The sequence below is a fragment of the Hyaloscypha bicolor genome (assembly GCF_002865645.1).
Source record: "Hyaloscypha bicolor E unplaced genomic scaffold K444scaffold_126, whole genome shotgun sequence".
In the NCBI taxonomy this organism is placed as follows: Eukaryota; Fungi; Ascomycota; class Leotiomycetes; order Helotiales; family Hyaloscyphaceae; genus Hyaloscypha; species Hyaloscypha bicolor.
In genome coordinates, this window is record NW_020194628.1 from 124782 (window position 1) to 150993 (window position 26212).

At 44.1% G+C, this 26212-nt stretch overlaps 5 protein-coding genes across 5 annotated transcripts; 3 read left to right on the forward strand and 2 right to left on the reverse strand.

Annotated features, from left to right (window-relative positions):
• Positions 1-499: 499 nt before the first annotated feature.
• Positions 500-2606, reverse strand: K444DRAFT_666786 (uncharacterized protein). Its single transcript, XM_024887223.1, has 6 exons — positions 2341-2606; positions 2224-2283; positions 1898-2173; positions 1344-1844; positions 1202-1282; positions 500-1146 (listed from the first exon to the last, which is right to left on the reverse strand). The coding sequence occupies exons 1-6, from the start codon at positions 2415-2417 to the stop codon at positions 831-833; spliced, it is 1311 nt and encodes a 436-aa protein (XP_024731716.1). The 5' UTR covers positions 2418-2606; the 3' UTR covers positions 500-830.
• A 196-nt stretch (positions 2607-2802) lies between these two features.
• On the forward strand, positions 2803-4713 carry K444DRAFT_617273 (uncharacterized protein). The gene is made up of 5 exons (XM_024881090.1): positions 2803-3024; positions 3084-3335; positions 3388-3568; positions 3621-4137; positions 4181-4713. Exons 1-5 carry the CDS (start codon positions 2895-2897, stop codon positions 4517-4519), a joined length of 1419 nt encoding a protein of 472 aa, XP_024731717.1. The 5' UTR covers positions 2803-2894; the 3' UTR covers positions 4520-4713.
• A 3191-nt stretch (positions 4714-7904) lies between these two features.
• K444DRAFT_596542 (YL1-domain-containing protein) lies at positions 7905-10291 on the reverse strand. The gene is made up of 2 exons (XM_024878437.1): positions 8454-10291; positions 7905-8407 (listed from the first exon to the last, which is right to left on the reverse strand). The coding sequence occupies exons 1-2, from the start codon at positions 10132-10134 to the stop codon at positions 8148-8150; spliced, it is 1941 nt and encodes a 646-aa protein (XP_024731718.1). The 5' UTR covers positions 10135-10291; the 3' UTR covers positions 7905-8147.
• Positions 10292-11835: 1544 nt separating this feature from the next.
• On the forward strand, positions 11836-12501 carry K444DRAFT_617278 (uncharacterized protein). The gene has a single exon (XM_024881091.1). The coding sequence runs from the start codon at positions 11948-11950 to the stop codon at positions 12248-12250; it is 303 nt and encodes a 100-aa protein (XP_024731719.1). The 5' UTR covers positions 11836-11947; the 3' UTR covers positions 12251-12501.
• Positions 12273-21467, forward strand: K444DRAFT_645746 (uncharacterized protein; the record flags this gene model as incomplete). Its single annotated transcript, XM_024885116.1, has 13 exons — positions 12273-12504; positions 17657-18022; positions 18053-18147; positions 18178-18328; positions 18359-18443; positions 18483-19074; positions 19111-19321; positions 19352-19486; positions 19610-19926; positions 19958-20735; positions 20841-21186; positions 21240-21293; positions 21365-21467. The coding sequence occupies 13 exons, from the start codon at positions 12273-12275 to the stop codon at positions 21465-21467; spliced, it is 3465 nt and encodes a 1154-aa protein (XP_024731720.1).
• Positions 21468-26212: the final 4745 nt, after the last annotated feature.

The window sequence follows — 26212 nt, forward strand, 5'->3', positions numbered from 1 at the left end:
CGCAGGAAATAAAACAGTCTCGCCACCCCATTGGATGGTTCTCCCATGCAGGTCCAGAACTTGTGGCAAGCGCGCTGCCCCACTAAAAACCAGACGGATCTTGGAAGTGGTCCGCGTGGTCGACTGTCAGGAAATACTCGGAGGTGTTAGTGGCCACGAGAATGGGATTCCCTGAATAGCCTTCGAACGGACCCCAAATATCCTTGGAATGAACTACTGCTTCATGGCGTCCCAGCTCTGTTCCACCTTCCCCAATCATGAGATAATAGTAGCCGTCTTTCTTGTATATACGCGGCCCCTCGGGAATGTATTCAGTGAAGCCGGTCCATATAATTCTTGTGTTACCAAGCGCACCAGCCTTCATATCAATGGTTTGTTGGTGAATACCAGGGAGCTGGATGTACGTGGTCCTGTCATCGTCCCAGAACAGGTTCGGATCAATATCTCCCAACAGAAATACCAAAGTACAGACACCAACTTAAGCAATAGAGCAATTCAACGATGGTTCATGTGATTATTTCTCTCTAAAAAAAACACAAGAGACGCAACTTGAAGCTCCTCCGAGGCACCGCGCTGGCGAAAGCAAGCCCTCTGCGATAACCTTAATACTCCATACTCCATTGATCATAGCTCATCTGAATACACCTCCCACACGTAATGACGCAGAATATTTGACAAGCATACCAGGCCAAGACTAGCAATACCCATACATTTTCAGTGAGCCATGAGTCGAATCGTGTTGTTTTGCAGCCGTAGATTACCTGTCACTACTTAGCCTCTCACCGGGCTGAGCGCATAGAGGTGATGCTTTCCCAACCCTGTTCATAGACTCAGACCATTGAGTCCGTCTCAATATCTGTTCGATGTCTCCGTGGCGACGATGGCTCCTCCCTCTGTAAAAGCTGTTGTTCATCTCTTCTGATAATGACTTGCGTTCCACCGAAAATGCTTCCAATAACACTGCCGATTGACTCTCCTACCCGATGCCTCGCACTTGCCGGGATACTTTGAAACCCGAGACTTGTCCCAACCCCACAATCGATGGCCGTAGGTAGCCATTGTGGTAGATTGTCAGACTTAATATGTAGTATAGACATGAAGAAATACAGGGATGCCGCGCATCCTCCTAGATGCCAAAGACATCTCCTGTTCGTATTCAGTTTATGATTTGTGGCTACGGACGAGAGTTAGGGGAACAAACTTTGTGAAGAGCGACCGTTCAAATCTGCGAAGGTCTAAAATGAGCCAGGTTGTGCCGACTAGCAACCATGATATGAAGAACCTGATCGGGGTGTCAATATACAGTATACTCATGCTCAAGGAGAATGATGGGTTAGTATTACCCCACAAACGCCAGCTTCCAACTGTCCCCATGGCTTGCAGTCATTCCCGAGACAATGTTGACAGGGGCTAAGAAAATTGCAATGCTGCATAGAAGGAGAGAGAACATGCTTCGATGTCTTTCTTCTCCCAGACCTTGTGTCCTGGTATTCTCAAACCCTTGACCCGGCGGAGGTGGTTCTTCCACTTCTCTCGAAGACAAACCACTCAATTCAATGTCGGGTCCAGCACTTATGTAAGGAGATCCTGGTTGAGAACGATTTAATCGCGAAGCACCCCCATCATGTCTCTGAAGCGGAGGATTATCGGCACTTGCTCGTACGCTCGGAGGAGGCGAAGTGTTCTGTGAGGTTTGGAAAATTGCTGGCGAACGTCGACGTGGGGTATATGGCCCCTCATCAAGTGATCGTAATGGTGGTTTTAGTAATTGGACGGATTCGTTCAACGCCGCTGTCCCGATCCCTCGTCTCACTTCCATCTGTAGTGCAATCTCGGCGACATCGCTAAACCCAGTGTTAGCCAGACTATTCCCTCGCTGTCTGAAATGTGGTTTCACCATCCCGTGAGGCTCTTATCAGCCCTTTCAAGCGTAGAGTCAAGTCCTACTCTGTTCACGTCCGCCAACGGCGAGTGGGGAAATCCGACAATTGAACGTTTCTTCGCTAGAGAGCCTTCTGAGCCATAAGTTGTCACTGGCTCGATCCTGCTTATCTTGTTTCCCTCCCATGACTTTTGATACACTGGGGATATATAACAATGAGGGTTTGCGGAGTTGGTAATAGTTAGAATAGGGCTGTTGTTTGTCGTGCTCGGGGCGTACACGGCGCTTTGACTTCTACTTTCAGTATTTTCGTTCGAATGCCTGGTTTCCAAGCGTCTTACCTGGAGGACACATAATAAGCATTGTTGTATCCAGAGTTGGTGACCTCTGGATAAGTCACACTTTTTTGCAGTCAGCTCTCGTTGCAAGCCCGTATTTATCCTCAAAGCATTTCCTACCTTCTGGATGTATCCAGAACAGCATTTCCATAGCTGTAGTCCGGCTGGACTTGAAGGCTTCGTCTTGAGGCATACATTTCGCAGGTTGAGAACTCTTCAGAGGCAAATGGATCAAATAAACAAATGTCCCCGCAATTCAAATAGATGGTTTGGCTGGAACAAACTCCCAATGGAATCGATCTACCACAGGAAGTAGATCAATAGAGCGTGCCCAAGAAATCCCACGACATCAATCTGCAATTCGGAGATGTTTTAGAAGAGCGACGGTTAGGATGCACACAGAGAGAAGCTTGAGAAGCTTGAGGCTTCTCGGGGCTAGAAAGACAACGCATCCTCCGAGACGAGAGGCTGTCCGCGAGGCAGACTTCGGGCGTGTATTGCCACGTCACCATGGGCGAACCACACAAGGCTCAGAGCCTCAAGCCGCAACCATGAACTTTCTTCAAGATAGCGCTGTCAATTCACAAATCTCAATATCCAAGGCCAGATTCTCCAAGAAAGGCCGCGGATTGTTGAGGGGGTTCGTGAGAAACGAATGCGCCAGACTCGAAATCATGCCTTCCCACCGTTCTTCACGAAAAAGCTCAAAGCAGGGAAACAGTGATTACTACCCAACCAGGTGGAGTGATTGGGAGTGGACTGCTGAACATAAATGCCATGTGAGATATCGCTTGGACAGAAATGGTAAGTTGCAACTCTGAAGACAAGGGCTGGCTCAGTTCAATCCTGACATCTGCGAGCAGGAGAGTATGAGTTTGAATACGAACCAGCTCGAGATGAAGCTATTCCCAACACAGACTACCCCATCGAAGAAGCGCAAATATCGCAACTGTACGGCGAGATCGAACACAAAGAAACCCAGGCGATTGACCAAGAAACGATTCATAATACTGTTCAGGTTGATGGGTGCGAAAGGGGCAGCAAGATGACTCGATCGCAGACGCAGGAGTACGGTTCTGGGGAATCTTCGAAGGAATATGAAGAACTTGATAGTAGTGAGAAAGAATCATCATCGACAGGGTCATGAGCGCTTGTTAACTTGGAAAGGATTTACAGTTCACGCCCCAACCAAATTTACATTTGGTCGGGTCTTCAAGGTCCTTTGGTCTGAACCCGTAGCATCAAAAGGCACGGAAATCACGGCCTCAGCTATCACAGATTCCCTAGCTTATCACAAAATCCGACGGTTTGTGATCATTAAGGCTGGAGACAGGCACGCACTTTGCTTGTAGGTACTCCTCATATTAGTATTCGAAATTTCCATTGATAAGTACCAATAGACCGATTCAGACATACTCGGATAAAGGCGCCAACAAGCGCGGGATTAAGTTAGACAACCATGGGTTCATTTACTCGAAGACAAGCAAAGAGAGGTGGAAAAGCGCTAGAGAATCGAAAGACAATATGGGGGTGAGAACGAAGCATCAAGATGAGTATATGCTTTCCGAACACGATGCCGAGTCCCGCGTAAACTACGCAAAAACCTATACTATTGAGCACATTGTCAAAGTTTGTTTCATTGGGCGCGTTGACAAGGGAAATATGGAAAGACTACTTTGCGGGGATCCAGCATGGGAACGATCAGATACAGGAGAGGATATCCCCATCATCATGGAAGATCAAGTCTATCCAAGCTTCGGTAGCCATTGCCTCCGCTTCCAGCTTCTCAACAAGCATGCAATTTCGAATAAGACCATGGCTTTGTTGGGATTATCATCTGGACTTCTGATGAGTAGTAGTTTCGTGTGGTTGAACAAGAGGATGGAACTGTACGAACCAAGCGAAGCAATGAACAAGGTAAATCGAGGCTCTTTGGCCAGGTTCAAGCTAACAATCCCAGACTGCGAACTGTGCTAATTTTCATCCCCAATTTGGTCGACTGTCATCTACGATTCCTAACGAGATAATCTTTTTCTCCTTCCTCCTTGGGGCTGCAGGTCTCACAGGTACTATCATCGCGGGGACGGGGAGGTCACAAAACCAGGCTGGACTCATCTTCGGCTTGGCACTAGCTGGAACCGTTGTTTCGTCCATACTTGGGTTCAGCGCAGAAGAGATGATCCTGGTTTGCCTCCCGCTCATCCTTGGCTTTTCGATCCTTTGTGGCTCGATGCTTCAAGGCAAGAAAGTTGAGCTAGCTGAAAGGGACGAGAAAGCGGGAATGATCAGTGAGGTATGAGATGATTGCGCTTGCGCTGGTTCATGACATGATTTACGATATTTTTCAAACATTTCCTGCATGTTGAGCTGCGATATCTCGACAGAAAGCGATGGCATCGTTCCCTTACCTTTCTCGTGTTTTATTTTTAAGGCGTTTGGGACAATGGAGGAACAGTGTTGATATAGACTGGAAATTAAATATCTTGATAGCTGTGTTAAAGATATCGATTCTTGAATGATCTTCTCATGGTCATCCTCTTAACCTCTTCTATCGGGTAGGCTCGGCTTTTCTTGCTTGTTCGAAGACAGCAAAGCTGCGCAGAAGAAGAAGCAGAATTGGCGTGGAGACTAGGCCTGAATCCATTTGTGAGAGTTGGAGGTGAAAATTCAATTTCCCTTTGCACAGGAAAGGCAAGACACAGGCGTTCATGGATAACATTGAAGGCTTCCTTAGGCCCATTTCTTACTTTAGAGGAACATTGAAACATGATTGAATCGACTCAAAGTGTCAGCGCATCAATCTCCCAGAAACTACTGGTATATGGATCCCCTCAACCTCAATTTGTTAGTCCTTAGACCACCCTGATCAATGTCAATATCCCGGAGACTTCTGGTATATTGTATCGCATAGAAGATCCACTGCATTCCTACGCACTTTTGTCCGTAGGCTCGTAACGAGCCTACGGACAAAAGTCCGTGTTTTAGCGATATTTTCAGGCACCGGAAAACCAAAGTCGCCCACTTCACTTCACATGCAAAACCTCGATATCGATTTTAGCGTCTTTTTCTAACGATACACCGAGGTATCGTTGTATCAAGAATCACGTGCACCCACATAAAGACAGTAAAAATTAAAGATATATAAAGAATCTCTCCAGTAATAGCTCCTCGATGCTTTTTAGGCTGCCGAGGGCCTATAGAATTAGTGGTAAATACTGCAGGCTGTGAACCAGTGAGATCGATGGTCTGCGACTCCAAATTACCGGGGTTTGGGGGGTAGAAGGTCCTATGGAAGAGAGGAATTGATCTATTGGGTTCGATAATTAGAACGATATTACACCAAAAAAATAATCTCCGGGCCATAAATCCTTACGATAATCGTTGTGGGGGGTATATCGTAAGTATAGGGCCAAAAAGCAGTGGGACCTTACGGCTGTATCGTACTGTCAAGGATATTGCTAAATCGAGGATCGTTATAGCGAGTTTTTGCTGTAGCTCATCAACCATAAATTAAAATCTTATATAACATAAGCGCGTATAATATAGGAAGCCAGATTGAGTTTTAAAGGCCTTTAAATCCAATTCTGAATATAAATTTGAAGCGTCCAAAATGGCTATGGGGGCTGGTTTCTAAGCGAAATACCCTAAAAACACAGACTTACGTCGGTAGACTCGTTAAAGGGGGCGCCTCACCCAGCGGTTCTTTCCAGGGATCCGAGAAGGATCCACTGGCTAACCGCCCAAACCCCCCAGCCGGGAGCTCCTTAAAAATATGATTTTTTTTACTATATTTTTATTGTAATTGCAAATCCTATCACCTATCAATACTTTATAGTATTTTCGAAATCGTAACTTCTGCGTGTGCGTTTAAAACTAGTAGTATAGTTAGAATCGTTTATAAGGTAGTAGCTTCATTATTTTTGCTTCGCTATTAAAACTACTCATTGAATGCATTTACTTCTTATACAGTAGAACCTCGATATAACGATAGGCTCGGGACCGTGAAATTTTAACGATATTGCGAGGATATCGTTAGGAAAAGGTCATATTTTGGTGAGACAGGGGGGTTTGGGACCAAAAATCCCTATATGATATCGAGGTTTTTTTGTGTGGGCGCACAGACCACCTTCGTTATATCGAGGATCGTTATAGCGAGGTTCTACTATACTTCTATTAGACTACCAAAATTAAGGTTTTTTTTAAAAGCACAAGGAACCTTTTGAAAACTTCAAGAAATTCCTATACTAAGGTCGGTAATTACAACTACTCAAAATTTTGGTTTTATACCGTTTTTATTGAAATAGAGCGGGCGGTTAGCTAGTAGATGCTTCTATTTATAATAATGCCATCTATGCATCTCTCCTAAGTCACCCCCCTATCCTTTGAGTCTGCTGTGGTAAGATTTCACGACTTGTTTTTCGATTGGCCAAACAAAGCGCGTGATATGCAGGGGATGCAATTGTCGCGAGAAGCCACAGCTTCGCGAGCAAATGATGCGCAGCCTTCAAATATTGGTGGCGTCCCCCTGTATCAGCCTCATTTCCCTTTCTATCCCCTGAGGACTGGCATTTTAATCTTTAAAGGCTTCTTGGCACTCTTCAAATTAACTTCCCACACCAGACCTCAGTACCTTCCAACCGCTCCACAACAGCACCCCCATATCAAGCCTCCAGCCTCAACTCAAACCTCAACCTCAACATGCACGAAAACAGCAAGCCGGAGGGCAAGCCAGAGCACCAGAAGCCCGAAAACGATACCGCTGGCTGCCTCGAAAGCTTCTTCGGTGTCTTCAAGAACCTGTTCGGATGTATCAAGAATGCTGAGGAGGCATATTCACATGCACCATCGCAGTTCAAGGACCAGATTCAACAGATCCAGCCCCCGCAACAGGTGAGTTCGATGTTTAGCAAGATATGTTAGTGGATTCGAAGGGATGTTGACCGTCTCGAACGCAGACTCAGCCTACCACACAGAACTAGCGATTGCGAATGTTATTTCCAACCCGAGCGATTGCTATTACGATCTTCCGACGACCATTTATTTCTTGTGATATCTTGGTGGACTTTCGGCAAAAGTTATCCGTTATACCTGTATGAGAAGACTTGTAGGGTAGGAACACCTTTGCCTTCCAACATGCGGGTTTGGGATATGATAGGAGATTTGGGTCAAAACGTGGTCCGAATGAAATGCAGGAGGAGTTGAAGGACTTTGCGCTTGAATTTACGCTGTTTGTTATACTTGTAGGTTTTCAGTAATCATTCCGGGACTGCAGAGGTCGGATGAATTTGATGGCGTGATGGTGTTGGAATAGTCAATTGATTCCGTTGCAAACTGGCCGTGATACGTTTCTTCGTGGAAGAATGCATGCTTGCAACTATCCCAGGCTTAGACCATAAGGAAGAACAAAGTTTATTCTAGTAGCAGACCGAATTAAGGTATGCAACTATGTCCATGCATTGCTAATCATGTGCTCTTAATACCTTCTAACAGACGAGATTCCCGAGGTGGAGACTGAAGCATAACAGTCAAGGATTCATTGAACAGAGCAGTTTACATACTAAAGGAAACTTATCAGAACTCACCAAGAACTCATGAGACCCGGTGAGAGCATATCTAGACCCGGTTGAGATTCGATCGAGAGGGGGCGAGTAGAAATGAGTTGAAATGGAATGAGATGAGATGAGGCGGCCAGCATCTTTGCGCTGATTCTGACCCTGGGGGAGAGACTTCTATTCTCGGCGTTCGATGGCTTGACAGAGAGGTCTCTCTATCGAGTCTAAAAGACGAAAGCTCAAAACACAAGAAAAAGGATGGAAAGTGCTTGCAATCTGTACAATTGAATTCTTGGCCATGCTGCGCTCCAAAGCCGTCATGTAATGATATACACTCAATCCGTTCATACAATCATACAATCATCATATTACTCTCTACTTCGCCGGCTGAGTCGTCGCGGCTGCAGCTGGCTGTGGAGCAGGTTTATTCAAAAACCTCGGCGGCACTCCCCTCGCAGCATAAGTCCCCTGTCCCATATACGCGCCCACCAACTTGCTCCACTTATACTCGCCCTTCTTCAGCCTCTGAATCTCTTTGTAAGCATAAGAATTGCAGTAAGGCAGGCCCGTAGAAGGATCTCTGTACTTGGCGGGATATCCCGTGATGGCGCAGAGTTCGTGGGAGTTCTTGGATTCTGGAGGATGTTAGAGGGGAGAGAAGGGGGGGGGGGGGGGACGCACTTCTGACTTTGCTGAATTTCCGGCCGAAGAGGATTTGTGTTTGGACGTCCTTGTCTTTGATTGCTGTTTCGTCGAAGTTCTGTAGAATAATGTAATTACGGCCTTCATGCTCGATGGCTGGGGGAGGTGGAGGGAGATTCAGCTGTGGGGGAGAGTTGATTGCAAAGCCTGTCGGCTGGGGTGGCATTAATGGAGGTCGTTGGAGATTAAATCCGAATCCAGGGAGAGGAGCAGATCCATCGAGGCTCGGGGGTGCTAAAACGAATGGATTTTGGTTCTTTGGAGGTGGGGGAGGCGGAGCAGTCAAGGGCAAGCCTGCAGGTGGAGCGAGAAATGAAGACCTTGGTGGTCCAGGAAGAGGAGCAGGAGTTACAATCGGCGGCGCTTCTTCGACGATTTCGGGAGCTTCGGGTTTCGGGGGCGCAGATTTGTCTGGCTTTGTAGGTTCGGACGATTCTTCGGAATCTGGAATTTCAGTGTCTTTGAGAGAAGGTTGCTCTTCTGCAGGTTGTTCCGAAGTCTCGTCGGGTTTCGAAGGCTCTTCAATCGAGGGGACAGAGGCCGCAGCTTCTCCACCTGGCGCACCCTCTGGCTTGGTCGATAATCCCTCTTCTGGCTTCGTAGCTCCATCTGCCTCCTTGCCATCCGCCTCCATCTCTGCAGCTTTCCTCTTCCTTGGAGCCTTCTCCTTCTCCTCCAACGTCAAGTTCTTCCCAACCTTCTTCAACTTCCCTCCAACTTTCTCCCCCATCCCACTCCAATATGTCACCACCGGTCCTTCCAAATGCCTATTCTGCAGCGCTGCCAGCTTCTCCAGCTGCGCTTGCTCCCTCTGCTGCTCTGCCTCCTCCCATCTACTGACAGTCCTAACATTACTCTTCTCGATCCTCGCAGCTTCTGCCAATCTATCCGCTTGTGTCATCTCAGGCTTCTTCGCGGCCTCTTTCGCAGCCGCAGCCTTCTCCATTCTCGCAAGTTGTCTCAATCTCTTAATCTCCCTCTCCAACATCTGCTGATGCAACTGCTCCTTGCTCAACTTTGTAGTCTTCCGCGCTGAAGCTCGAGTCGGTGCTTCTTCAGCGGTTGGCAGCCATGATGCCCGTTCGGATTTCTTCTTCGGTCGAGGGGCAGGCTTTAATGGACTTCGAGGATCAATCTTAACCTTCTTTCTCTTGATTCCAGGAACCTGTGCCAATTTCCGCTTCTTCGCTTGCCGTTCTGCCCGCTCCTGTTTCTGTATCGCCTTCTCCCCATCCAGATCATCGTCTCCTGCTGCAGGTCCTTGGTCTTCATCGTCTGAGGAAGAGTCCATCTGGACATCAGAGTCCGCCCCCGCATCTTCGAAGCCGATATCATCCTCGGGTTCCTCGAACAGTAACTCGAGTTCGTCGTCGGGTTCTTCTTGTTGAAGGAGACTCGCCAGTCGGTTCCCAGCAGTTGCGCGCTTCTCTCGTGTTGTGGCTAGCCATTCGACCTGCTCCTCTTCACTCTCGCTGTCACTGCCAGATCCAGAGCCAGAATCTTCGTCATCCTCCGTCCGCATAGGTGTCTGCTCATCCTCTTCTGTTCTCATAGGCGTATCTTCTTGTTCCCCCGCCTGCGCGGGCATGCCCTCCTCGTCCTCCATCCTGGGTGTGTCCTCTTCTCCCATGGTATTTATCGGCGCATTCTCTTCCGCCATGTCGTCAGTGGCGCGTCGCAAACACGATCTGGATTGGGGCTCAGGAGAGAAGGTTCGACTGCACACAGAGGTTTAGAAGAAGAGGAGATTTGGCGGCATGATATTCGACCGGTGGGCGTTGACTTTCGGCGGTCTTGAATCGGGCCAGAGAATGCACCAAAAACGCGGGTTGCGAAGGCACGGGCTGGGATGACATTTTCCCGTGAGATAAGCGAGATGCGGGAAGATCGAGGTCACGTGATATCCGGGAACCTGCGAGGAAAAGGGGGGATGATGGGACGGAAGCTAGATCTCAGAATTGATTCCGTAAAGAAAAGAGCAGCATAGAAATTTTCAAAAAGAGGTAACGTCCTCCCATTGCCCATCCTATTGAGGCTCTTCATCCCACCAAAAATTCACCTATGCCCTAAGCTAAGCCCTGACAGTCCCAGAGACAGAGGGACAACGGACGCCCACAGAATCTGCGGAATAAAGGAGGCTCAAACGCTCTACAAACCTCCGAGCCTTCACAAGCTGTACAAGTTGTTTCTGCAGTACCCGAGGCCAAGCATAGCTAAATAATACAACAAGAACTCGATCACTGCATTGCGATCCACATGACTCTGAAGCAATTGCAAAATCCTCCTTTCAGAGAGGCCTACTTGTGGAAAATATATTTTCTCATTCGCTGGTTCTGTTTTAGTCTCCAGACCTGAGTGTTGAATTGGTACTAGCTTACTAATCCTTCCAGTACCAGGTTCAACTACTAATATTAGCTTCGCCACTCTCATTTATAATGGTTTACTATGGAAGCCTATGGAATAGCTTACTATGGAAGCTCAGGGAACGCTTACTAATATATATGAGTCATCTGATTTATAATATACTGGAGGAAATCGCCACCCACTAGTGGGTATATAAGAACTGTACTTTAGATTCCCTCCTCTCCTTTTTTTACTCTTTACTCTCCTGTATCTAGTCATTTTACAGATTGTCAACCTCCAATATATCGATTTTCCATCAATAAATCGATCACTTTCCAATACTGAGCAACTGCTGCTTTAACCTGAGCTAAAGGCGAGTATACCTGAGCCGAGCCTGAGCATCCTGAGCACGCCCCGAGTCAGCCTGCACATCATAATGTGGAGCCTATTTTGGGCCTCCTGTGTGCCCTGATCATCGACACCACTAACGACTCGTATGCACTGCTAGAAAATCCCTGTAACTTTCGCGCTGCGAGAAGTTGCTAGTAATTCGTTGCGGTTGAGCCAACGATGCTCCTAACCACGCCAATAAGTGACCGTGAATAATCTTATGACTTTTCCTCAGTGAATGATAAGTAAGGCTGTAGGAAATAATAGGGTATTGACATGGTCTATCTTGGGCCAGAGGATCGGGCGTGGTGCCTATGGTGCCAGTGGTGCCCGACTTCTGGAGGGCTGCAACAAAGCTGATACCGACATCGCGACCATGCGCTGTCAACCACGACATTTGACCTGCTCGATCCAGATATAAATCGCCTACTGGTATCTGCCTTGGACTAAATACATAGGTCATAGAATTTGATTTGAAATATGATTTCCTTTTGGATTTTGCCACCAGGTAAGTTGCTGGACAATAATCACATTGTGTACCAAAATGCTGATGATATGGAAAGAAATGAGTGGGAGAAAAATATTTTGGGCTTGTGCGACCTCGCCAGCAACGACATCATCAAACTCGTCCTTCTGGCGTTTTCTGCGCTCCCTCTCCTGAAATCACTTCTTCCATCGGGAGTCTCTCATAAGCTGCAATCCGAAGGAACACTTCCCCAGTTGTCAATTCCCTACGAGATATGCTCCCAGATCGCAAGAGCTACAACGTTCGTGGCAGCACGGCATTAGCCAGTCGTCATCGCTCTAAATGGCCCACGTCACTGCTCTTCGGTTATGTGTTTGCTCTCGGAGTTTTGGGACTTCTCTTTCGGGCAACTTGGAGACGAAAACTATTGCGGCATGTCAATGTTCTCCTCATCTTGAACTTCATGCTTATTCTGATCTCGGATAATCTTCCTCGCGCCCTTCTACATACAGTATTTCTTCTCGGACAGAGCTTCCTAGGGTGGTTCTTATGTCAGCACTTGGATTCTGTGTTCTGATGACGGCATTCACGCCCCAGGAATGGGCTCCTCCTTCTGTTTCGCTGGATCTTATCCATCGTCATCGAGACGACGGCCGAGTCCAGAAGAAACTTGTAGCTATTTCTCTTACTACGTGTCATATGGATGGGTTACGAAAGTGATATTAAAGGGATTTCGAGGGAAATTGACGCTTGGTGATTTGCCGTCTCTGCCATTCTACGATGGGCCGCTACTATGGCTGCCTCGTATTCAAGATGCGCGTGCCAGAGGAGGTGTTGAACTAGCTAGCTTGGCTAGCATCCATTCCTTCCACTCCAGGTTCAATCACTAATTCAGTTCGTCCGATTATTGGGTATTACTTACGTACGAGCACACCAATCGTTTATTAGTATCGCCATTCGATTACGTTCCGTAAACGTACGTTCAGGAATTAGATTGGTAAATCGTTCCCACCACCAAGTAAGTGCGGGGTAAATCACATGGTGGGCTGGAAATCAGGAATATAGCTAGGGAACCCATTCCCTCTGTTTTTTATGGAATCACTCTCCTGTATCTAGTCAAAACTAGTCATTCTACAGATTATTAATCTCTAATATATCGATTTTCCACTAATAAATCGATCCCAGTTTAATAGGTTATGAGCCCGGATAGTGCCCACTAAGTGCTTTCACATGATCCTCAGGTCACGTGACCTCACTTAGTATTCACTTGTCCATTTCCGATTTTATCAAAATCATTAATTCTATTGAATTACACCCACCGTATTAGCCTTGCATTAGCAGAATTCACTAAAAACATAGCCATTTTTGGGCAAAAGTTCTCTGCAAAATCCGCTATGCCGGATAGTAAAAAATTAGTATATATTACCTATAAAGGGACAAAAATCGAACTTCTCTCAGATAGTAATATCTACTCCTAGATAGATAATACCATGAATATCTTCATTATCGAAGATCTATAGTAGTATATTAACCCAGATTAAGCTCCTGCTCTCGTGAAATTGGCCCAAAAGAATAATAAAACGATTACTTATTAAGTAGTAATTACTCGTATAGTACTAAATCTACTTATTACCTATAATACCTGGTAATAATTCAAGGAAATCAAGCTTGTATACCAGATCTGGACCCAGATTCGAGCTAAAGCGAACTAGCTAAAAGCTCAGAAAAAAGCTCTATATCTTTAATAATTAGAAACTATTATATTTGATTCTAATAAGGGAATAGACGACTTTATTAACCATATTAGCCGTAAAGTAGCTGAAATTAAGGGTATAAACGGGTCGATTTCGGATGTTTCTATATCCGGATATCTAATTCGTGGCCTTTTAAAGAAATATAACTTTTATAAATTTTTCCTGAATTTTATTAGAGCTAATATTAATAAACTAAAGCTGGAATTACTTAAAGCGGACGCTTTTACTAAGGAAAACAAACTTAGGGGTAAAACCCCTAATTCCACTTCTAATTCTATTCCAAAAGCACTAGCTACTTAAGGAAATTAATTAGGAAATTAGTCTAAAAATAAGGATAAAAAACCGAAGCGTCCCAAGGATCTAAATGCCTACTATATGTTTCATAAGTATAAAGGGCATAATATTAAGGACTATATAAGCTATAAATTAGTTCAGGAATTCTATAATTCCAAAGAAAAAAATACTAATTCTACTAGTAAAGAGGTATTTTCTAATCCCAAAGCACCTATATATCCGAAAGTCTATATTACTAGAAAAACGATATTTAGTGTCTTCCTTAGTAAGTAATTACCTAATAATTTTACGAATATCTGGTATATTAATTCGGGTACTATAAATTATTTTATAGGAAGTAAAAGCTTCTTTATTATATATAAAGAGATTAATTTATTTCTAATTACCCTTAGTAATAAATTAATAATTCTTATTAAGGACAAAAGAATTATTTTTTTAGCTACCTAACTAGAGCTAAAAATATAGCTTAATAATATATTTTATAGCCCCTAATTCCGAAATATTTCCTTATTATTAATTCTAAAAATTATACGAGCTAGAGGTAATATTATATTTTCCTAAGGGAATATCCGAATTATTAATAAAGAAATAACTATTATAACTAGTACTTTTAGCCCCTCTATAGAGCTATATTAGCTTAACTAATTTAGTTTAGGGCATGTCCTAAAAGTATTAAAATCGGAAGCTTTAGCCTCCCTAAAAACGTAATACTAGTAATATAGATATCTAAATACAAAGTATATTCTAGAATTAGTAAACCATATCTATAGGCTTTAATTCAAGAACTAAAACCTATTTAATTATAATCCATATAATATAAGTAAGATTACTAGGGCTAGTATAACTAAACTATATCCTAAAAAACTACTTCTAGGGAAATATATTATAATTAACTTATAGGGGCTATTAAGGGTTCTATTCCTTAGTAAGAACTCCTATATACTTTCTATTACTTATAAGAGTACTAAATATTATATAATAGTATATAATTCGGATAGAAAGAGCTACTTTATAGATCTTTAGTATTAAGTAACTTTCTCTAAAACCTAAACTAGGAATAAAGTCAAGTACCTATACCTTAATAATACTCTAGAATTTGTATTAGGATAAGTTAAGAACTAGTACAAATTAAAGGGCATTTGTCTGGAACTAATAATTACTTATATACCTAAATAGAATAGTATTTCTAAATATAATATATATATAATTATTAAAGCGGAGCGTGCGGAGCTAGAATAATTAGACTTATTATACGAGTTTTAAGAGGAAATAATTATATATGGGATTTATGCCTATAATTAATACTACTTGCCTAAAATTAGTATAATTTCATATAAAGTATTCTATAGGATTAAACCGGACATTTCTAACCTATAGATATTCGGTTTCTTGGTATATATCTATATACCTAAGAAAATAGCCTTATAATATAAGTATATAGCCAAGGCCTTTAGGGGTATTTTTACTAGCTATAGTAGTTTCGGATATTATATTTGAAACCCATATAAGTAAATATTTATTATTTCTAATTATTATACTATTAAAGAATATATTAAGAGAGTGTGTTTCCTAAATCCAGTATCCTAGCTATATAAAAGACTAGTTAGTACTACTAAAGATTATAATAATACTTCTAGTAATAATATATATAATTCTAATATAATTTATAGAAATACTATTATTATTAATACTAGAAATTAATAGCTTAATATTTTATTAGAAAATAATCGAGAAAATTACTTTAATATTAAAGGAAATATTATTTAAAGCATGTTATGTAACTAAATTAAGGGTGCTTCTAGTTCAAGTAAAGCTCCTGAACCCCTATTTGAGAATAATAACTAAGAACCAGAATTACTTATAAGTAGTTCTAATTTAGGTTCTATAATTTAGGAGGCGCCTATATTTCCCGAAATAGTTCTAGTTAGGGATAAATTAATTCCTAGATATCCGAAATTAACTAGAATTACCGGGGAATAGCCTAATTCTCGTATTTTGCTAGTTATTAACTAGAATACTAAAGCTTCTAAAATTCTAATATTAATTAATAAAGCTTTTACTAGTCCTAATACCTATCTTTAGAAACCTTTTATTAGGAAGAAGCTATAATCCCATATATGTAATTATATATGGGATCTAGTAATTAGAAAATACTAAAAAACTATTAGATATTATTAGTTATTTAAAATTAAAACTAATAAGTACTATAAATTAAGGCTAGTAGTATAAGGCTATACCTAATAATATAATATAGATTACTTTAAAACCTTTATTCTAGTAGCTAGGCTTTTTACTATATGTATTATATTAGCCTTAGTAGCTAAATATGGGCTTTATATTTAGTAAATAGACGTCCAAATAGCCTTTCTCTATAGGGAATTAGAAGAGAAGTACTATATGAAATAACCTCCTGGTTTTATTAAAGGTACTAACCTAATTTATTACCTATAGAAAAGCATTTACGGGTTAAAACAAGCCCCTAGGGTCTGGAATTAGGTAATTAATAGTTTTTTCCGTATTATTAGTTTCCTGAGATTACTTTATAATCTAGCCTTATATATATTTCAAGAGTATAATATTAATTAGCTATCTTTTCTAATTACTATTTATATAGATAATATAATTATTATTAGTAAAAGTATGGCTTAAATTAATAAAATTAAGGAGTAACTTTATTAGAAATTTAATATAACTAATTTAGGAGAAATTAAAATACTCCTAGGTATGGAAATCATATATTTTTAGGACGGTTCTGTATTCTTATACCAAAATTAATATCTTATAAATATACTCTAAAAATATTAAATAGAAGGTTCTATTCCTATTTCTATACTAATAGCTTAAGCTATAGTTCTAAAAAGGGAAAATATTAATATTATAAAATATTAGAGTTATACGAGATTATTTATGTAGCTATCTCTAGTATTAAGACCCGATTTTTGCTATACTACTAGGTATTTGGGACGTTCTAATTCCTGTCCTAAAGCCTCTTATAACTCTATATAAAAGCATATAATATAATATATTAAGGGATTACTTAATATAGGTATTCTATATAATGCTTTATTTAAAGAAGAACTTATTAGGTACTCAGATACCGATTATAGAAGCGATTTATAGGACCGTAAATTAATCTCTGGTATGGTTTTTACCCTATTTAGTAAAGTAATTAGCTGGGCTAGTACTAAACAGAAAACTATAGTAATTACTACTATAGAAGCGAAGTATATTGCCCTTATTCCGGTAGTTAAAGAAGCCCTATAGCTAAAGCAACTATTTAAAGAAATATCGATTCCTATAGGACTAATTAAGCTAAAAACGGATACTCAGGGAGCTCTTGATTTAGCTATAAACACATGATTTTCTTAGAAAACCAAGCATATTAATATTAGATATTATTTTATTAGGGACTATATTAATACCAAGAATATTATACTCAAGCACATTCCTATATAGGAAATAATAGCCGATATTCTCACCAAACTATTAGCTAGACCCGCTTTTGAACTACTACGTTTAAAGCTAGGTATTATTAGCCTTACTAACGTCAAATCTCGACTATAAGGAGGAGGCGTATTAAACTAGCTAGCTTGGCTAGTATCTATTCCTTCTACTTCAGGTTTAATTACTAATTTAGTTCGTCCGATTATTGGGTATTACTTACGTACGAGTACACCAATCGTTTATTAGTATTACCATTCGATTACGTTCCGTAAACATATGTTCAGGAATCAGATTGGTAAATTGTTCCCATCACCAAGTAAGTGCGGGGTAAATCACATGGTGGGCTGGAAATCAGGAATATAGCTAGGGAACCTATTCCCTCTGTTTTTTATGGAATCACTCTCCTATATCTAGTCAAAACTAGTCATTCTACAGATTGTCAATCTCTAATATATCGATTTTCCACCGATAAATCGATCCCAGTTTAATAGGAGGCACTACTTTTTGGACTTTGATCATCCTTCTCCGAGCAGAACTCTCAAAGATGATCCTCTGTGCAACCTTGACAGCCATTTGCGAACTCATAGCTCCGTTCGCTATGTATCAGCTGCTGGACTATCTGGCACATCCCGAACTCGCCGTCGTACGGCCTGTACTTTGGGTTTGCCTGTTGTTCATTGGTCCGATGTCCAGATCTGTTGCATTTCATCAATACATATTCACGACAACTCGACTGATTGTCCGCGTCAAAATATCCATGGTCCAAGAGATTTTCTACAAAGCAATGCGTCGCGATGAGAATGAAGCTATGCTTGACGAAACGACCGAATCACAATCTGCAAATAACGGGCATGGTAGTACGCTGCAACGGGCCTCCTCACCACAAGTGCCGAAAGCAGGCTCCAAAAGAAACCTCAAAACTGGCCAGATAGCAAATTTGATTTCATACGATGTCGATGCCATCATCCAAGCACGCGACATTGTTCTTTGTTGTATTACTGGACCAACAGAGCTCACGATTGCAATGACACTGTTATATCGAATGCTAGGATGGTCTTCGATGGCTGGACTTGCGGTCATGCTTCTATGTTTTCCCATTCCGACATTTCTCGCGCGAAGAATGTCGAGTGTCCACACACGAGCAATGAAGGCAACAGACACCCGTATATCTCGGATCATAGAGTATCTGCCAGCTATTCGAACGATCAAGTACTTTGCATGGGAACATGCCATGTCCGAGAAAATTGAGGAAGCTCGACAGGCAGAGCAACGTATTATGTGGAGACGTAGTTTATATGCTGTCGCGATAACTGCGAGTGGGGACTTCATTCCACTGTTGACCTTGTTTGTCATGTTCTCCTGCTATACCCTCGGCATGGGGCAATCGTTGACGAGTGCCACGGCTTTCACATCACTGTCGCTTATTGAGATTCTTCGATCGCAATTTGCGTGGATATCAAGAACCACTCGTTTTGTGGCACAGGCTAAGGCATCACTAGGTCGCATCGATCACTACTTTGAAACGTTCATTGACATGCAACACCATCCGGAAGGGCCTCCTTCATTGAGCAATGCAACATTGAGCCGATCACGTGCATCGAAGTTCAAATTACGAAACATAACTCTGCACTTCATTAAGCAGGGAATGAACGTTGTCACAGGGCCGTCTGGGAGCGGCAAGACCTCTCTGCTCCTTTCTTTGCTCGGCGAAACTATCTTGGAAGCAGGAGAGGTAACTTGTCCTCGTGATGTTGCGTATGCCTCTCAAAGTGCCTGGCTTCAGAATGACACAATCCGAAATAATATCCTTTTCAACAGCGCATTTGAGCTGATCCGTTACGACAGGGTTGTGGATGCGTGTTGCTTACTCCAAGACCTCGGACAACTCCCTCAATGCGATCTTACCTTGGTAGGTGAGAATGGAACCGTTCTATCTGGAGGTCAGCGTCAGCGACTTGCTCTCGCTCGGGTAATATATTCGAAAGCTTCAACCATATTCCTTGATGATGTTTTTCCCGCGCTAGATGTCACCACGGCAGTGCATCTATATAATCATTGTTTCTGCAGTGACCTCCTACATGGCAGGACTGTCATCTTGGTCACGCAGATTCCTTGGATTGGAGAACAAGCAGATTTCGAGGTCAGGCTTGATGGTGGTGTGGTGAAATTTGTTGAAGCACGCGAAGGGGTGGTGCGAATCCCAATAAGTGTTGCCCGAGTCCTGGCAGCTACGGGACTCGCCAGCAGGAAATCTCCGGGGATACCACACCGGTTCCTGCAGCGGGGCAGTTGCCGACAGATCCGCCCTCACGAAATGGCTTGTTTGAGGATATTGTTAGCCATAAAAGAAATCCAAAGGCCCTTTGTAAGTCCTATTCAAGTCGAAGCTGGATGTAATTCCGCTTGGCTAGAGGTAGCAGTGCTCTGCTAATAGTTCGGAGCAGTTTATGAGTACATGGTTGTATTTGGCGGCCACAAATATGCCTTGTTTGCTTTATGCACAGCACTTGCCTCCCAACTAGCATTCTTTGCTATGACACTTTGGCTTTCTGTCTGGGTTGGTGCTTATTCTGACCGAGATGCCGTCGATGTGGGATTCTATCTGGGCACATATGCCGCTATTCTAGCCTCTTTCAACATACTCACCGCGCTCAACAGTCTTGTCTTTCAGAATGGAGCGTGGAATGCGGCTCGGGAAATGCATAACCGCTTAGTCCAAGCTGTTTTACGGGTACCTTTGAGCTGGTATGACATAATTCCCGTCGGTTGCATCACTAATCGATTCTCGAGAGACATCAACTCGGAACTCCCTAGACTCGCTTCTCGCCGACTTGTCTAAAGAAGTTATCAACGTTTTCATCTGTTTGGTTCTGCGAGTTGGAGCTATTGGTTCCATCCTACCTATATTTGCAGTGCCAACAGCGTTTGTTTGCGTAATTGGCTTTATCGTCGGAGACATGTATACTAGAACTGCTGCTTCTGTGAAACGGATTGCAGCCGAGTCGCAATCTCCGGTCTTCGCCCAATTCTCAGAAACGCTCGCTGGATTAAGTATTGTACGCGCAAGAAGTGGAATGATAGATATTCTGGGCCGACAATTGGGGCAGAAGCTGCGAGTATATGCGAGAGCCGCCGAAGCTCAATACAACTTGAATCGTTGGGTTAGTGTGCGTACGGACTGCGCAGCTGCAACTGTTGCCTTGGGGGCAGGAAGTATTGCCCTTATTCGATCTGGCAGTGTGTCAGCCGGCCTAGTTGGGTTCTCCTTGACCAACGCAGTAGGTCTCAGCCGGACCATCATTTCGCTTGTCAGGAATATGAACGAGCTGGAAATCGAGCTGGCTTGCTTCCAACGTGTGCGGGAGTATGTCGATCTGCCAGTAGAGGAAGAGCATTCGGATCCTTCTGTGGTGGCGCCGCCAGCAAGTTGGCCTTGTTCAGGGACGATAGAGTTCCGGAATGTTACAGCTCGATACACTCCTGATGGACCTGGTATTCTGAAAAACATATCGTTCGCCCTCAAATCTGGGGAGCGTGTCGCGATCGTTGGACGGACGGGCAGCGGAAAAAGTACCCTTGTTCTTTCACTGCTCCGCGTCACGTACATCGTATCTGGCAATATCTTCACGACGGGCATAGACATCAGGCACATCTCACTCTAACGTCTCCGTCAAGTACTAACAATCATACCACAAGACAACGTCCTCTTCAGCGGCGATATCGGCGAGAACCTCGACCCTTCCAGCGCCGCTGATTGTCGCGATCTCGAGAATGCACTGAAAGCTTGCAGCGGCCTAACTGCGCTATCGAACCCATCCTCTACTACAGATGGCTACTCGGACCAGATCACACCTAATATTTCACTTTCTACCCAAGTTACTTCTGGAGGTCAAAATTTCTCTCATGGACAGAGGCAGATTTTGAGTCTGGCTCGTGCCCTTGTCAAGCGATCGAAATTGATCTTGTTAGATGAAGCGACGGCGTCCATGGATCATGAGACAGATGCAGGGATTCGGAGTGTGTTGAGGGAGGAGCTGGAGGGGGCACGCTTATTACGATTGCGCATCGGTTGAGGACGATTATTGATTATGATCGGGTTATTGTCATGATTGGTGGAGAGATTCTTGAGTAAGTCATGTCGATTTTTTGGTTTTGGTGTCTCCCGGTATTGAGGAAGAGAAATGCTGATTAAGTTGCAGAGTGGGAGCGCCGAAGGAGCTATTTGAGAAAAAGGGCGTGTTTGCCGATATGGTGATCCAAGGTAGGGAGGCTGAGGAATTAGTTACGGCTTTTAAATTGTGAGTGGATTCTTTGTTTTAGAGGTCTTTTTATCTATTGCACTGCGGCAAAAATACGGATTTTTCGGCGCGGAAAAACCAAAGTTCCAGAGGAATACCAAAATTAAAATGCTCTATGAATGTGTAAACAAACCACTTAATCACTTAATTAAACCATAACAACAATGCCTGAAAACACTATATTTAATTCTACCGATAAAGGGACCCTCTGGATCGCGGTTGTGGTTGCGGGTGTTTGGGGCTGTGTACGACGCCGCGGGCATTTACGGAGGTGTGTCGATCCGTAAGCTGTGTAAGTTGCTTCTCCTCGCAGTGGATATCCTGCTCCTTCCTAAAGTAGTGGTGGGTTGTTATAAGCTTTAGACAGTGTGGAGAACTCAATCTGCTAATCCCCTAGTAGTTACTCTTACTGTACGACGTGCACGGTGTAATGGATAAACAGAAGAGTAAGAAGCAGTTCTATTGAAGATCTCAAGTTAAGGAAGAAAGGGGAAGGGGAAGGAACAATGCTACGGTTGGCAGGATATAGCTACGGATCTGTTGCAGGTCTCCTTGCGAACAGTCCGTGAGGGCCGTAATCATGTGACTTTAGGAACATGCGCGTGACAGCAAGAAGGAATTTATAAGAAGGGGGAGCAGTACTCTCCTTAGGAGCATCTATATTAATCTAACTTACACTATAGACAAAGAACTGGGTATATTTTTTGGAAAGTGTCCACTTTGGGTTCTAGGAGCTTGCTTAGGCTCCTTTGGGCATCTTCGTTAAAACTTGATGAAAATGATATGAGAGAACGGAGGGCAGATCAAGTGTGATTGGCTAGAAAGCGAGAAGTAAAAACACGTGATGATTTGATAGATCTTGCTCAAGATGCTCAAGGTGCTCAGGTTACTCAGGCGAGTGACTGAGCCGAGGGAGGGTAATTAGCGCCTGAGCAAGAGCAGCAAGCTTACTGACCCTATACGGCAATCAAGAAAGAGAAAATTAATTCATGATACCCGCAGATTTGGAGAGCTCATACTTAGTCTTCTAGAGATTGTATCTTACTTATTTTAGAAGTAATGCTTCTAGTACAGGGTATTATCCATTGCGCTGCGGCCAGCTTGGGGTTTCCGTGATGAAATATACCCCAAATTTGCAGCGAATTAGAGGTCTTAAATCAAAGAATCTGGCGACTTGATTTGCTAATTCGGTTCGCTTATATGCGCACGGGCCAACCCCAAGCTGGCCGCAGCGCAACGGATAGACCTAAATCTACGTCTTTGTTGTTTCTTTCATATTATGCAACTTGTGAGAACAAAATACCGGGATAATTCTCTGTCAGAAAGTGGGAATTTAGAATTCCTGATAAAGCTTATATAGACGCTAATGCGTTGCGATGTTATTGGTAAAAAGAAAATAGATCTCTGTTGCTGCTGAAGACCAGATTAGGCATGCATAACGCCACGATCTCGCAGTTGTTGCATGAGGCAGCATTGAGGACTGAAGGTCGCGGCAGTGTAGCAACTGTTCTTGCTTGAGGCCGCATCGAAGCCAGAAGGATGCGGAGTAGTTATAATGATCCCAGAGTTGGTACCGGCTATGCAGGTCTTGTCACCCGGGAAATGTATATGGAATCTTAACTGCCGAACCAAATATGCCATAATGGATGGCATAACCAGAGTTTTATTGATGAAATGGATTCGTACTAACGCTCAAGGTGTGTTAACCAGGAATGAAACTGGCAGGGTCCGAAGATGAAGGAATCCGATATTTACTTGATGTAGATCAGCATAGCATTATTTGAAAACCGAGACAGGTGGTGTGGACAGGAAGTCCGGGCCTTGTTGGATGTATATATGTCCACGTCAGTCTTTCTTTTAGCCGCTCGCCTCGCTCTTGCATGAAGGACCAAAACAACATGTGAGCACAGTCGTACTACGTTTTCCCATTCTCACTTGCTTCCAAAAACGTCAAGTTCGCTGCCCCATGAATCCGCACATTTCGCCTTATTCGACGCAACCACGAAAACAATCTCGAAGCACTACTGTTCATCTTCTCTTACTCTGCTGTTGTTGTCTCTATTCTCCGGCTCTCTAAATTCCTAAGTCTCTGCGACCGCTGCGCTCAAGAACATCTGCTGCAATCCGAGGCATATGGAATCGATATCGCCGCAAATTATCTATAAGTTAACTGCCATCTCATTCTCAACCCGGTCCATCTTTGATAACCGCTTTTTGTGCTAGAGCCCTTGCAGTTCAACATGTGAACGGGACTCTTGAGCCCGGCCATGATTAGCTCCAGTTCTTAGTATCGGCCCCTGATGAGCAGATATTTGATGGAATCGGGTATCTAGCCTTACGACTACGGAACAAGCTACCAGAGGACAGACCGCATCGCTTGCAGGAGCAACTGGACGATACCGATGTCAATATCCTGCTCGAGGAGATCACCAAAATGGTGGCTCTCGGGCAGAGCCATTACAGTAACGTCCGACATTATGGCGTTGCTATGTCCACCTTCTTCACTCCCTCGAACCAACAACATCTCCTGGAAGCACGGTTTTACGAGCTACTGACTTAGCCGCTATCTCGGCGCTCAACACAACTCGATGCCTGCGCCACTTTGAGTTCAACTGCACTGTCATTGTTTACAATCCGAGGCCAATCATATTTCTCGAGTATAGCAACTCTACATTGAGCGGCATGCTATATCACTTTTGTGTGGCGGCTGGTACTTCGATCGCGTTGCCTAATTCGCGGACGCTCAACTAGGAAACAGAACATGTGGTGATCAAGGACGCTGGGAAGCACAAAATCCAAGCACTGGTCGAAGACAACAAGGGCAAATTCCCACTCGGCGCGATCCACTGGATGTTGTTGCTTTGGGACTGCTAGGTTCCGATCCATCGTTTCATCAGGCTGTGCGGGACACCCTTGCTTTTCTTGCGAACGAACATGTTCGCTACCCAATGTTCCAGGAAGCTGTCATGGATCCGATTTTTGAGTCTGCGCTTGGGGCTGCAAGAGGTGCCAAAAGGGTTATCGATACACCGCAACCGAGGGGCTGTGATATAGAGAAGCCCAAATGCAGTCTCATGAGAACGGAGGTACTCCATGACTCGCTTATTAAGCGAAGCCCAAGAGAGGTACATTTAGGGGAACTTTAGGTATACAAATGAAGGGCTGGATCTTGCTTCCTGCTTAATTATTAATGATATTTTCTTAGGCCGGAATATTGTATCATTAACAAGAAATAGCTTGAGAAAATATTCTCGTAAAAAAGCAAAGTGCGAAGGGATCTCAGTCACGTGCCACCGGGAAGCTTTTAAGAACAGGTTGATGATTGGATGAAAATGGGTATTTCTGGGGGATTGTTTTATTACAGTAGATGCAGACAGGTTATTCAGAGCGTTCAGAAGTAATGAAAAGAACTATTCGTTCTCACTCATCCTCGACCCGCCATTGAGGCTCTTCTTCCCTCCACAAAACTCCCCGATGCCCTGGGGCGGACCGTCTCGGCTACACCTGCCTCCCCCTTTTCGTCTCTCGCGTCCCGTTCTGCTGCTGGCGCTAGTGTTTCAGGCGCGAGGATCGGCTCCGTCGCATCAATCACAGCACGAGGATGCCTGCTGTTTGATATGCACACGCTGCACACCACGAGAAACATCACATCCAGATTAATCAGTCCAGGACAAGCAGAGCCCAATCATGGCAATCCGCAATCCGAAGATGCGCTGTCCTTTGCGGCCAAATGCAAAAGTGCCACATCTAGCACCCGCTCTCCGATCCGAGCCAGACCCTTCGTGCTGCGTAAGGGGCAGCGCTTTTATGGGGAGGAGGATCCTTCCACGTCATACCAACGCAGGCCAGTAGCTTGGGACAATGCTGCAATACCTGCTACTTGTGCCCAGGAATCAATGCAACGAAGGCAGGGAGATGGCCCAGCAAGCGAGAACGGCGCGAGTCTGGTGTGGTAACTCTGGAGCAGCTGTATATCCCAAACATCTGGCCGCCGAGGGCTTGTCGAGAGAGAGAAGGCCAAGAACCGCAGTGTAGGTCGAAGTCACGCCAACTGCCATCCATCATCTGTCAAAAGCCTACGCCGCCGACTTGTCTCAGGGATAGTGGTCCACTGAACCGCAAACTCATCCCAACTTCAGCACGGCGCAGCCCAAGAGCAGCGGGGTGGAACTGTTCATGCTGGAGGTGTATTTCCAGCACAGCCAGTTTTGTATGCTAATTCGTAAGGACATCGGATACGAGTGCCAGCTCAGGTTGACGAGACGGTGTCCAGGCTCGGGAGAGGGGACTGTACTGCACTGCACTGCACTGCACTGCTATCCATAGAATCTCATGTCATCCCTATATATAAATATGTGTATATATATATGAATGCGCGTCGAAGCTGGCCCAACGGCCCAGCGGATGACTATTCCTGGCCTCCGTCCTCCGCCCGGATGAATGCCAAATACGCTTCACAGCCTCATCGCAAAGTGCAGAATGCGTGGTAACTCGTCCTGTACTCGACGTTTTCTCTGCATCTCACCCTGTTCTCACCCTGTTGCCACTGCACAGCTGCACAGCGATTCCTGACTCGTCCGTGCCTCTCGCTCCCTGCCAGGGATTGTGGGCAGCTTGTGGTCTTGAAACACGATCACGCTAAACGCAACTACGAACATCCTCGCTCGCTCGCTCGCTCGCCCGCCAAACCGCCCAACGCGCACACACGCAACCCCAAATCAGAGTTCACTAACAGCTGTGAACCGTCTC

Coding starts and splice junctions, on each gene's coding strand:
- K444DRAFT_666786 (XM_024887223.1), bottom strand. CDS start 2,417: ATGTATGCCTCAAGACGAAGCCTTCAAGTCCAGCCGGACTACAGCTAT. Junction 2,284..2,340: donor GTTCTGGATACATCCAGAAG/GTAGGAAATGCT, acceptor ACTGCAAAAAAG/TGTGACTTATCCAGAGGTCA. Junction 1,283..1,343: donor TGGAAGCTGGCGTTTGTGGG/GTAATACTAACC, acceptor CACCCCGATCAG/GTTCTTCATATCATGGTTGC.
- K444DRAFT_596542 (XM_024878437.1), bottom strand. CDS start 10,134: ATGGCGGAAGAGAATGCGCCGATAAATACCATGGGAGAAGAGGACACA. Junction 8,408..8,453: donor GAAATTCAGCAAAGTCAGAA/GTGCGTCCCCCC, acceptor AACATCCTCCAG/AATCCAAGAACTCCCACGAA.
- K444DRAFT_617273 (XM_024881090.1), top strand. CDS start 2,895: ATGCCTTCCCACCGTTCTTCACGAAAAAGCTCAAAGCAGGGAAACAGT. Junction 3,025..3,083: donor ATATCGCTTGGACAGAAATG/GTAAGTTGCAAC, acceptor ATCTGCGAGCAG/GAGAGTATGAGTTTGAATAC. Junction 4,138..4,180: donor CAAGCGAAGCAATGAACAAG/GTAAATCGAGGC, acceptor TAACAATCCCAG/ACTGCGAACTGTGCTAATTT.
- K444DRAFT_617278 (XM_024881091.1), top strand. CDS start 11,948: ATGCTCCCAGATCGCAAGAGCTACAACGTTCGTGGCAGCACGGCATTA.